General features: G+C 58.9%; 1 protein-coding gene across 2 annotated transcripts; it reads right to left on the bottom strand.

Moving 5' to 3' along the window:
• Positions 1–340: 340 nt before the first annotated feature.
• LOC144677742 (uncharacterized) lies at positions 341–12,373 on the bottom strand. 2 transcript variants are annotated; one of them, XM_078537769.1, is made up of 6 exons: positions 12,324–12,373; positions 6,949–7,282; positions 6,516–6,572; positions 5,234–5,389; positions 2,381–2,557; positions 341–666 (listed from the first exon to the last, which is right to left on the bottom strand). In XM_078537769.1, the coding sequence occupies exons 2-6, from the start codon at positions 7,176–7,178 to the stop codon at positions 498–500; spliced, it is 789 nt and encodes a 262-aa protein (XP_078393895.1). In that variant the 5' UTR covers positions 7,179–7,282; positions 12,324–12,373; the 3' UTR covers positions 341–497. The 2 variants fall into 2 exon arrangements, with proteins under 2 accessions (XP_078393895.1, XP_078393896.1); XM_078537770.1 differs by having other exon boundaries at positions 6,516–6,569; positions 12,324–12,361.
• Between the last annotated feature and the right edge of the window lie 241 nt (positions 12,374–12,614).

The raw sequence follows: 12,614 nt of genomic DNA, 5'->3' as shown, positions 1-12,614 counted from the left end.
ACAGATGCAGACAGGGATGGAGGGATACAGACAGAGATGGAGAGAGAGGGGGGCAGATAGAGAAGGGGATGGAGAGAAACAGAGGGAGACGGACAGAGATGGCGAGATACAGAGAGGGAGAGACAGACGGAGAGATACAGAGGGACAGACAGAGGGAGACAGTGGGATTGGTGAGCACTGTCTCAGAGACTCCTGCGAAACGGGAGACAGTGAGGAGGGAGACACTGCAGACCCGCTCGCTCGCTCTCACGCGAGGGTGAACCTGGGGATTGGGGGTGGGGACGAGGGGAGGAGGGGGATGTGGGGAGGGGAAGAAACGAGACGAATGGAGGCCCGGGGTGAACTGCTGCATTTTATTCCAACATGAACAATGATTGAAAAAGGGGGGGGTGGAATTAAAAATAAAAGAGTTAGTCAGCAACGCCCCCCCCCCCACCAACCCTGCTGGCCCCCACCCACCCAGCCACCCCGCCTCCCCCACAATCCCCTCTCTCCCCTCACAGTTCCATCTGGTCCCCTTGCAGCGAAGCCTCGGACAGTCGTCGCCCTCCTCCGGTCCCGCTCCCCGTCTCCTTCGCCTCCGTCCGGAGGCTCAGAGCCCGGATGGCTCGCTGGATGAGGTTTCCGGGCGATTGCCAGAGGACCAGCTCCATGCAGGGGTGGATCCTGAAAATGGCGGGAGTGCCGGAGGGAAGGGAGAGAAAGGGAGAGAGAGAGAGATCAGCGTTGGCCTTCCTTTCACCCCTCCCACCCAAACCGTGCGCGAGCGAGGCCCTTTCGAGTGGGCCGGACATTCGACTGGGCGGGGCATCGCAGAGACGCTAAAAGACCTGCCCCCTTAACAACAACCTCGTCGCGGAAACTTAAGACTCGCGCGTTGGTCGCGCCTTCAGCGCGAGGTTCGGTGTAGACCCTTCCCCACCCACTCCGCGGTGGGGCGTGGGGCCCGCGATAGCTCACCTGGCGATGGAGGCTGGGGGCGCCAAGAGGAAGCTCGCGGTGGGTCGGCGGCTGAGACGGTTTCGGCGCGCGAGGAGGCCGTTCAGCCCGTCGCGTCTGCTCGCCTCGATTCATCACCCCCCCACCCATCCCCTTGAGCCTCCTCTCCTCTTAAGGGAGAAGGATCCCGGCTTCTCCTGTTTCTCCACGTGAACTGAAGTCCCCTTGTCTCCCCCCCCCCAGAACCGTGCTGGTGAATCCCCACCCCCCAACCCCCCCGGTCGACCTCCTCCCCACTGAAAGAGAGGCTATTTAGACATCAGAAAGTGCCTCCCTTCTTTTCTCTCTCTCTCTCTCTCTCCTGGAGCGTGGTCACATGAAGGGAGCCAATTTGCGCACAGGAAGCTCTCTCCCTCCCACAACCAGAAACGTTCTCCCCGTGTGCGGCTTCCCCCTCCCCCCAGCCCCCGTTCCCCGCTCCCCCGGCCCCCAAATCAAAACCTTTCATCATTTCAAGGGCCTCGGTTAGACTCAGCCCTTCTTTCCCTCCCAAGAGGAGAGAGAGACCAGACCTGTTCGGGATCTCCGAATTCCTGGGGTCCTCCGCACCAATCCGTTCTCTCGGCTTCTCCAAGGCCTTGTCGCCATTCCAGAAAAAAAACGGACGGTGGCAACTAGGAATAGGCAGAGCAGGAATAGACCATTTGGCCCTTTGAGCCTGTTCCGGCCTCTCCCACCACTCTACTCCACCTTAATCCAGCCTGTGGCTGATCATCCACCTCAACCCCACCTTAATCCAGCCTGTGGCTGATCTTCTCCCTCAACTCCACCTTCCCGCACTCTCCCCACGTCCCTCGATCCCTTCAGAGTGTAAAAATCCTCTCGATCTCCCGGTCTTGAATCTACTCGATGACGGAGCACCCACCGCTCTCTGGGGTAGGAGAATTCCAAAGAGTCACAACCCTCCCCGAGTGAAGACATTTCTCCTTCATCTCGGTCCAAAATGGCCGACCCCTTCTCCTGAGGCTGGGACCCCCCCCCCTTTTAGATTCTACGCCCCCGCCCCAACACCTGACCAGCGGACACGATCTCTCAGCGTCCGCCCTGTCCAAACCCTTCCGAATCTGGGGCGTGGTGATCAGATCACCTCTTGTTAACGCCAGAGAATATAGACCCAACTTACTCAGCCTCTCATCGTAGGACAACGCCCCCCCCTCGGCCGCTACATCATCCCAGGGACCGATGGCATTTCCAATGTAGGTATGTCATTCCTTAACCAGGAACAATGGACGGCATTCCGGATGTGAGCCGATGCCCACGCCAGCGATTTGGAAAGGGGCCGAACGCAATGTCTCATGCGGCCAACAGTCAGGCAAGGGTGGGTAGGGGGAATGGGAGGCCCGATCAGAGTGGTGGGGGGGGGGAAGGGGGAGAAACTCACATGGACTGGAGGACCTCCCGCGGCAGGATGTCGTCCGGGGGGCGCTGCAGCCGCCTCTGCAGGTCCGACGACACCACGATCACCCGGCTGTCGCTCATGTCGAACATCCCCTCCACGATCACGTCCTTTCTGTCCGCCGACTCCGCGCTCCACTCCTGCTCCCCTCCCAACACGAGCCTGCGGGGGGGAGAGAGCGGGGCAAGGGCGAGTCAAGGTGGGGCTTTAGCAGGGGGGTTAGAGTGTAGAGGTGCTGCGCTCCACCTCTCCTCCCTGCAGCCGCAACGAAGAATCGACGCGACCCGCGCTCGGCAGACGCAATTGAACTCTGACTGACCTCAGGCTGCGTCCAGGAATTTGGAGCATTCGGAGAGAGAGCCAAGTAAACTCAGCTTCAGCTTGGCAGACGATCAATTATTCCAAATGTGTGTGGGGAAACGGATAAATTAATAACAACGTCCGACATCCATCCTAACAGGAGCGTTGCCGCAGGGTGTCAGCACATTTCCTTCCTTTCTCTCAGAGAGCAGTTAGATACAGAGTAAAGCTCCCTCTACACTGTCCTCATCAAACACTCCCAGGACAGGTACAGCACGGGGTTAGATACAGAGTAAAGCTCCCTCTACACCGTCCCCATCAAACACTCCCAGGACAGGTACAGCACGGGGTTAGATACAGAGTAAAGCTCCCTCTACACTGTCCCCATCAAACACTCCCAGGACAGGTACAGCACGGGTTTAGATACAGAGTAAAGCTCCCTCTACACCGTCCCCATCAAACACTCCCAGGACAGGTACAGCACGGGTTTAGATACAGAGTAAAGCTCCCTCTACACCGTCCCCATCAAACACTCCCAGGACAGGTACAGCACGGGGTTAGATACAGAGTAAAGCTCCCTCTACACTGTCCCCATCAAACACTCCCAGGACAGGTACAGCACGGGGTGAGATACAGAGTAAAGCTCCCTCTACACTGTCCCCATCAAACACTCCCAGGACAGGTACAGCACGGGGTTAGATACAGAGTAAAGCTCCCCCAACACTGTCCCCATCAAACACTCCCAGGACAGGTACAGCACGGGGTGAGATACAGAGTAAAGCTCCCTCTACACCGTCCCCATCAAACACTCCCAGGACAGGTACAGCACGGGGTGAGATACAGAGTAAAGCTCCCCCAACACTGTCCCCATCAAACACTAGGGAGGGGTGTAGGGGGTTGTAGGAGGTTACAGAGATAGGAGGGTTGTAGGGGCTGGAGGAGGTTACAGAGATAGGGAGGGCTGTAGGGGCTGGAGGAGGTTACAGAGATAGGGAGGTTTGTAGGGGCTGGAGGAGGTTATAGAGATAGGGAGGGTTGTAGGGGCTGGAGGAGGTTACAGAGATAGGGAGGGGTGTAGGGGTGGAGGAGGTTATAGAGATAGGGAGGGTTGTAGGGTCTGGAGGAGGTTACAGAGATAGGGAGGGTTGTAGGGGCTGGAGGAGGCTAAAGAGATAGGGAGGAGTGTAGGGTCTGGAGGAGGTTACAGAGATAGGGAGGGTTGTAGGGGCTGGAGGAGGTTACAGAGATAGGGAGGTTTGTAGGGGCTGGAGCAGGTTACAGAGATAGGGAGGTTTGTAGGGGCTGGAGGAGGTTACAGAGATAGGGAGGGTTGTAGGGGCTGGAGGAGGTTACAGAGATAGGGAGGTTTGTAGGGGCTGGAGGAGGTTATAGAGATCGGGAGGGTTGTAGGGTCTGGAGGAGGTTACAGAGATAGGGAGGGTTGTAGGGGCTGGAGGAGGCTACAGAGATAGGGAGGGGTATAGGGTCTGGAGGAGGTTACAGAGATAGGGAGGTTTGTAGGGGCTGGAGGAGGATACAGAGATAGGGAGGTTTGTAGGGGCTGGAGGAGGTTATAGAGATAGGGAGGGTTGTAGGGGCTGGAGGAGGTTACAGAGATAGGGAGGGTTGTAGGGACTGGAGGAGGTTACAGAGATAAGGAGGGTTGTAGGGGCTGGAGGAGGATACAGAGATAGGGAGGTTTGTAGCGGCTGCAGGAGGTTACAGAGATAGGGAGGGTTGTAGGGGCTGGAGGAGGTTACAGAGATAGGGAGGGTTGTAGGGGCTGGATGAGGTTATAGAGATAGGGAGGTTTGTAGGGGCTGGAGGAGGTTACAGAGATAGGGTGGGTTGTAGGGGCTGGAGGAGGGTACAGAGATGGGGAGGGGTGTAGGGGCTGGAGGAGATTACAGAGATAGGGAGGGGTGTAAGGGCTGGAGGAGGTTGCAGAGATAGGGAGGGTTGTAGGGGCTGGAGGAGGTTACAGAGATAGGGAGGTTTGTAGGGGCTGGAGGAGGTTACAGAGATAGGGAGGTTTGTAGGGGCTGGAGGAGGTTATAGAGATAGGGAGGGTTGTAGGGGCTGGAGGAGGTTACAGAGATAGGGAGGGGTATGGGGTCGAGAAGGTTACAGAGATAGGGAGGGGTGTAGGGGGCTGGAGGAGGTTACAGAGATAGGGAGGGTTGTAGTGGCTGGAGGAGGTTACAGAGATAGGGAGGGGGGAGCGAGGGTCATGGAGGGATTTGAAAACGAGGGTGTGAATTTGCAAATGGAGGGGTTGCCGGACCGGGAGCCAGTGTGGGTCAGCGAGATACAGGGGGTGACGGGTGAACGGAACTCGGTGCGAGTTCGGACACGGTGGGGAGCAGCGGAGTTTGGGACGAGCTGAAGTTTATGGAGGGTCAAACGTGGGAGAGCGGCCAAGAGTGTGTTGGAATAGTCGGGTCCGGAGGTAACGAAGGCTCGGACGAGGGTTTCCGCAGCCGATGAGCTGAGACGGGGGTGGGGTGCAGTCTGCAGGCTCCACTCCGCGGCACCTACCTGGATTCCTCATCTTTAAAACAGATTCCCAAACCGTCCTTGCCCTTGGCGACGGGGAACCCATTGGAGCTGTAAACGTGGTCATTGCTGAGGCTCAGGCAGGTGAATCTGGCGGCCATGGCTTCCTCCGACAGGAAGTGCTTGCGCGAGGGTCCCCTGAGGGGAAAAGGGGAAGACGAGATTGGAGTTTTGTGACACACCATGGCTCCCAATATTCACCCATGTTGAAGCTTTGACCTCACTTATAGATAAGACTCAATGCCTTCCTCACCAGCAACATAAACAGGAACTCGCACATCCATATACTCACCAGGAGGATATCAACTGGTATCTGACAGCTACTAACCTATCCAGTCCAATTTAAAGTACAAATTTGGAGCACTGTGCACAGCTCTGGTCTCCATATCCCTTAGTTAGACCACACTTGGAGCACTGTGCACAGTTCAGGTCTCCGTGTCCCACGGTTAGACCACACTCGGAGCACTGTGCACAGTTCTGGTCCCCATATCCGTTAGTTTGACCACACTTGGAGCACTGTGCACAGTTCAGGTCTCCGTGTCCCACGGTTAGACCACACTCGGAGCACTGTGCACAGTTCTGGTCCCCATATCCGTTAGTTTGACCGCACTCGGAGCACTGTGCACAGTTCTGGTCTCCATATCCCTCGGTTAGACCACACTCGGAGCACTGTGCACAGTTCTGGTCTCCGTATCCCTCGGTTAGACCACACTCGGAGCACTGTGCACAGTTCCGGTCTCCGTATCCCTCGGTTAGACCACACTCGGAGCACTGTGCACAGTTCTGGTCTCCATATCCCTTAGTTAGACCACACTCGGAGCACTGTGCACAGTTCTGGTCTCCATATCCCTTAGTTAGACCACACTCGGAGCACTGTGCACAGTTCCGATCTCCATATCCCTCGGTTAGACCACACTCGGAGCACTGTGCACAGTTCAGGTCTCCGTGTCCCACGGTTAGACCACACTCGGAGCACTGTGCACAGTTCTGGTCCCCATATCCGTTAGTTAGACCACACTCGGAGCACTGTGCACAGTTCTGGTCTCCGTATCCCTCGGTTAGACCACACTCGGAGCACTGTGCACAGTTCCGGTCTCCGTATCCCTCGGTTAGACCACACTCGGAGCACTGTGCACAGTTCTGGTCTCCGTATCCCTCGGTTATCTGTGCTCGATGTGCCTCAAGTCAAACATGAAGTCCAAGGTTTGTTCGTCAATGTGCCTGGGGTACGAGTGGGAGATGTCGGGGAAGCCTCAATACTCACTCTCCCTCTCTCTCGTTGCGACGCTTAATCTTCATCATTCCAGGGAGATCACTCCTGCTGCAGAACAAGACAGACTCATATCAGCGCTACTCAGGAACACAATCGCACACTCCCAGGACAGGTACAGCACGGGGTTAGATACAGAGTAAAGCTCCCTCTACACCGTCCCCCATCAAACACTCCCAGGACAGGCACAGCACGGGGTTAGATACAGAGTAAAGCTCCCTCTACACCGTCCCCACCAAACACTCCCAGGACAGGTACAGCACGGGGTTAGATACAGAGTAAAGCTCCCTCTACACCGTCCCCATCAAACACTCCCAGGACAGGTACAGCACGGGGTTAGATACAGAGTAAAGCTCCCTCTACACCGTCCCCATCAAACACTCCCAGGTTAAGAGGTGGTCAGTAGCTCCCTCTCTGGGGTACTCACTCTGTTGACGATGGCAGTACCGCCCCGGTGAAGGTCACCGCCCCTCCTTCGGCACTCGACCAGGGCATGCAGAGAGGCACCTCTCGCCTCCACAGTAGCGGGGTGGCGTTCCATTCTCTACCTCCCTCCGGAGTGCGCACGATGGGGTCCGGAGTCCTGGGAGCGCCCAGGAGGGACAGCTCGGTCAGGGTACGCCGGACCCCCAGGGAGTGTGGTCGGTGTTTGGTCATGCCAGTCCTGCCTCTGGGACCCTCACCCACAGACTGGAGTCCTGTCGCTGGCGGCGTCGAGCCCTTCACAGTCCCGTTTCACTCCGAGGGATGAGCTCTGAGTCCTGGAGTAAGAGGGAGAAAGAGAGAGAGAGAGAGAGAAAAAGAGCAAGAGCGAGCAAGAGAGAGAGCAAGTGAGAGAGTGAGAGAAAGAGAGAGAGCGAGAGTGCGAGGAAGAGAGAGCGAGCGAGAGCGTGCACGTGAGAGAGAGCGAGCGAGTGAGAGAAAGAGAGAGCGAGTGAGAGTGAGAGGAAGAGAGAGCGAGTGAGAGTGAGAGGAAGAGAGTGAGAGTGAGAGGAAGAGAGAGAGCGAGAGAGTGAGAGAAAGAGAGAGGGAGCGAGAGTGAGAGCGAGAGAGTGCAAGTGAGAGAGAGCGAGCGAGTGAGTGAGAGAAAGAGAGCGAGAGAGTGAGAGAGAGTGCAAGCGAAAGTGAGAGGAAGAGAAAGCGAGCGAGAGAGAGAGTGAGCGAGTGAGAGAGTGAGCGAGTGAGAGAAAGAGAGAGAGCGAGAGAAAGAGAGAGAGCGAGAGAAAGAGAGAGTGAGCGAGTGAGAGAAAGAGAGAGAGCGAGAGAGTGAAAGTGCAAGCGAAAGTGAGAGGAAGAGAGAGCGAGCGAGTGAGAGCGAGTGAGAGAAAGAGAGAGAGTGAGAGAAAGAGAGAGTGAGCGAGTGAGAGAAAGAGAGAGAGCGAGAGAGTGAGAGAGAGTGCAAGCGAAAGTGAGAGGAAGAAAGAGCGAGTGAAAGTGAGAGAGAGTGAGCGAGAGGAAGAGACAGTGAGCGAGAGAGTGAAAGAAAGGGAGCGAGAGTGAGAGGGAGAGCAAGCGAGCGAGAGAGTGTGACAGAGTGCAAGCGAAAGTGAGAGGAAGAGAGAGCGAGCGAGAGAAAGAGAGATTGAGTGAGCGAGGGAGTGAAAGAGATAGCGCGAGAGAAAGTGAGCGAGAACAAGAGCGAGCAAGAGAGAGCAGGTGAGAGAGTGCAAGTGAGGGAGAGCGAGCGAGTGAGAGAACGAGGGAGCGCAAGCGAAAGTGAGAGGAAGAGAGAGAGGGAGCGAGAGGAAGAGAGAGTGAGCGAGAGAGTGAAAGAGAGGGAGCGAGAGTGAGAGGGGGAGCGAGCGAGTGAGAAAGTGCAAGTGAGAGAGAGCGAGAGTGTGAACGAGAAAGAGCGCGAGTGAGAGAAAGAGAGCGAGAGAGTGCAAGCGAGAGTGAGGGAGAGCGAGAAAGTCAGCGAGCGAGAGAGAGCAATCGAGAGAGCAAGAGAGTGAGTGAGCGAAAGAGCAAGCGAGAGAGGACAGCGAGACAGAGAGCGAGAGAGAGAGCAAGAAAGAGAGAGAGCAAGTGAGAGAGCGAGAAAGAGAGAGAGTGAGAGAGCGAGAAAGAGAGAGAGCGAGTGAGAGTGAGATAGAGACAGCGAGAGAGAGAACGAGAGAGAGAGTGAGAGGACAGCGAGACAGAGAGCGAGAGAGAGAGCGAGAGAGAGAGCAAGAAAGAGAGAGAGAGCGAGAGAGAGATAGAGAGAGCGAGAGAGAGAGCGGGCGAATGAAAAAAAAGAGTAGAGCGGGTCAGAGAGCGAAAGGTCTGAGTCTCTGCCCCAATGTTCTCTTAGTCTCCCATCCACCCTCACCCCCCAAACTCCTGCTTTCCCCGCATCCTCCCTCACCCTCCCTCCCTCTCTCCCCCTCCTACCCACCAGCCTCTCCCCTCTCCCTCTCTATCCCACCCCCTCCCCATCTCCCCACCAGCTCCCTCTCCCCCGCGTTCCCCTCCCTCTCCCCCTCTCTCTTTCTCCCCCGACTCCGTCTCCACCCAATCTCTCTCCCGCCCATCTCTCTCTCTTCTCCACCCTTCCCTCTCCCCCCTCATCCTTCCCTCTTCAACCTTCTCCAATCCCTCCCCCTCTGCATTCCACCCCCTTCCTCACCCCTTCAATCCCTCCACCCCCCGTCCAATCCACCCCACTCCCTCTGTCCCCCCCATCACCTTCCCTCTTTCCCCCTACCTCTCCCTCCACCTCCTCCCTCTCCATCGCTCCCCCCTCCCTCGCTCTGACCAGGGCTGTGAGTATTCACAGGAATCGATGAGGATGGTTTATGAGGGTGAGGACAGTCTACTCGAATGTGGAGACCCTGGGTGTCACACCCTGAAACCAGTGACTGGTGTCGGGGGGGGAGACAGGGTGGGTAACACGGCTGATGACGTCCTGTGAATCAGCGATGTCACCAAGGGGCGATGGGTGTCACCGGGTCGGGGTGATGGGTGACACTGGGTCAGGGTGATGGGGGACACTGGGTCAGGGTGATGGGGGACACAGGGTCAGGGTGATGGGTGACACTGGGTCAGGGTGATGGGGGACACAGGGTCAGGGTGATGGGTGACACTGGGTCAGGGTGATGGGGGACACAGGGTCAGGGTGATGGGTGACACTGGGACAGGGTGATGGGTGACACTGGGTGACACTGGGTCAGGGTGATGGGTGACACAGGGTCAGGGTGATGGGTGACACTGGGTCAGGGTGATGGGGGACACAGGGTCAGGGTGATGGGTGACACTGGGTCAGGGTGATGGGTAACACTGGGTCAGGGTGATGGGTGACACTGGGTCAGGGTGATGGGTAACACTGGGTCAGGGTGATGGGTGACACCGGGTCGGGGTGATGAGTGACACTGGGTCAGGGTGATGGGGGACACAGGGTCAGGGTGATGGGTGACACTGGGTCAGGGTGATGGGTGACACTGGGTCAGGGTGATGGGTGACACTGGGTCAGGGTGATGGGTAACACTGGGTAAGGGTGATGGGGGACACAGGGTCAGGGTGATGGGGGACACAGGGTCAGGGTGATGGGTGACACTGGGTCAGGGTGATGGGTAACACTGGGTCAGGGTGATGGGGGACACAGGGTCAGGGTGATGGGGGACACAGGGTCAGGGTGATGGGGGACACAGGGTCAGGGTGATGGGGGACACAGGGTAAGGGTAATGGGTGTCACTGGGTCAGGGTGATGGGGGACACAGGGTCAGGGTGATGGGGGACACAGGGTCAGGGTGATGGGGGACACAGGGTCAGGGTGATGGGGGACACAGGGTCAGGGTGATGGGGGACACAGGGTAAGGGTAATGGGGGACACAGGGTAAGGGTAATGGGTGTCACTGGGTCAGGGTGATGGGTAACACAGGGTCAGGGTGATGGGGGACACAGGGTCAGGGTGATGGGGGACACTGGGTGACACCGGGTCGGGTTGATGGGTGACACTGGGTGACACCGGATCGGGTTGATGGGTGACACTGGGTCAGGGTGACACTGGGTGACATCGGGTTAGGTTGATGGGTGACACCAGGTCGGGATAATGGGTGACACAGGGTCAGGGTGATGGGTGACACTAGGTGACACCCGGTCGGGGTGATGGGTGACACCCGGTCGGAGTGATGGGTGACACCGGGTCGGGGTGATGGGTGAAACTGGGTGACACCGGGTCGGGGTGAGGGGTGACACCAGGTCGGGGTGAGGGGTGACACCGGGTCGGGGTGAGGGGTGACACCGGGTCGGGGTGAGGGGTGACACCGGGTCGGGGTGAGGGGTGACACCGGGTCGGGGTGAGGGGTGACACCGGGTCGGGGTGAGGGGTGACACCGGTTCGGGGGGATGGGTGACGTCAGGTGGGGGTGATGGGTGACATCCGTCGGGCTGATGGCTGACACTGGGTGACACCGGGTCGGGTTGAGGGGTGACACCGGGTCAGGGCGATACTGTGTCAGGGTGATGGGTGACACCAGGTCATGGTGATAGGTGACACTGGGTCAGGGTGATGGGTGACACCGGATCGGGGCGATGGGTGACGCCGGGTGGGGGTGATGGATGACACCAAGTCAGGGTGATGAGTGACACTGGGTGACACCGAGTTAGGGTATTGGGTGGCACCGGGTCAGGGTGATGGATGACACTGTGTCAGGGTGATGGGGGACACCGTGTCAGGGTGATGGGGGGCACCGGGTCAGGGTGATGGGTCGAACTGGGTGACACCGCGTCAGGGTGGTGGGTGATGCTGGGTTGGGGTGGTGGCTGGCACCGAGTCGGGGTGACAATGGGGCGACACCGGGTTGGGGTGAAGGGTCACACCGGGTCGGGGTGACAATGGGTGACCCTGGGTCGGGGTGACAATGGGTGACACCGGGTCGGGGTGAAGGGTCACACCGGGTCGGGGTGAAGGGTCACACCGGGTCGGGGTGACAATGGGTGACCCTGGGTCGGGGTGACAGTGGGTGACATCGGGTCGGGGTGAAGGGTCACACCGGGTCGGGGTGAAGGGTCACACCGGGTCGGGGTGTCAATGGGCGACCCCGGGTCGGGGTGTCAATGGGCGACCCCGGGTCGGGGTGTCAATGGGCGACCCCGGGTCGGGGTGTCAATGGGCGACCCCGGGTCGGGGTGTCAATGGGCGACCCCGGGTCGGGGTGTCAATGGGCGACACCGGGTCGGGGTGTCAATGGGCGACACCGGGTCGGGGTGTCAATGGGCGACACCGGGTCGGGGTGTCAATGGGCGACACCGGGTCGGGGTGTCAATGGGCGACACCGGGTCGGGGTGATAGGTGATCCCGGTTCAGGGTGTCACTTGGTCGGGGTTAAGGGTCACACCAGGTCGGGGTGAAGGGTCACACCGGGTCAGGGTGACACTGGGGTGCCTCCACTTGACGGGAAGCCAAACCCGGGCCCACAACACCCGCCACAACAGCGGGCGCCAGGTGGGGGCCTTGGAATGGGCACTAGGCCCGGATCAGAGCCTCGGTCTCGAGTACAAGCTCCCGGCCGCCCCCCGCGACCCCTCCGCCGGCCGGAGCCGCCACGCGAGCGCCGAGGCTCCGCGGCCTGTCCCGCTTCTTTTAGGCCCGGGGCCCTCCCGAGAACCCGCCCCCTTCCCCCCATCAATCACGGCCCAAGGGAGGAGGAGGAGGAGGGGGTCGAACAGCCCAACCCGCCCTTCGCTCGCCCTCACCGGGCGCCGGGGCCTCGGTGCCGGTCCCCCTCCTCCTCCGCCGACCCCCCCAACCCCCCCGTGGCGGAACCTGGGAGGACCGGGGACTCCTCCCAGGCCCCGAACCATCTTGCCGCCCACACGCACCCTTCTTGTCGCCACCGGTCGCCTGCGGGGGTGGATGGCCCATCTTTCCCACCGCACCGCCTCTTGTTGGCGCTGGAGGACTCGCCGCACTCCCAGGTGGCCTCCCAGTCGCATCGCCGCCCTAGCGGCCTGGAGGAGGAACACACACACACCACTAGCTCCAGCCAAAGGGAACATCGTGCATTCCTATATCGACTTACCCATCCACCACCACAACATTGCAGCCCATGACAAAACTTTCCTCGATTTTTTTTTCTCTCTCTCTTAAAACATCGTTGGAAGGTGGGGGAG

This window comes from Cetorhinus maximus, unplaced genomic scaffold, assembly GCF_964194155.1.
Source record: "Cetorhinus maximus unplaced genomic scaffold, sCetMax3.hap1.1 HAP1_SCAFFOLD_2961, whole genome shotgun sequence".
NCBI lineage: Eukaryota > Metazoa > Chordata > Chondrichthyes > Lamniformes > Cetorhinidae > Cetorhinus > Cetorhinus maximus.
This window is presented reverse-complemented; position numbering and strand designations above follow the sequence as displayed.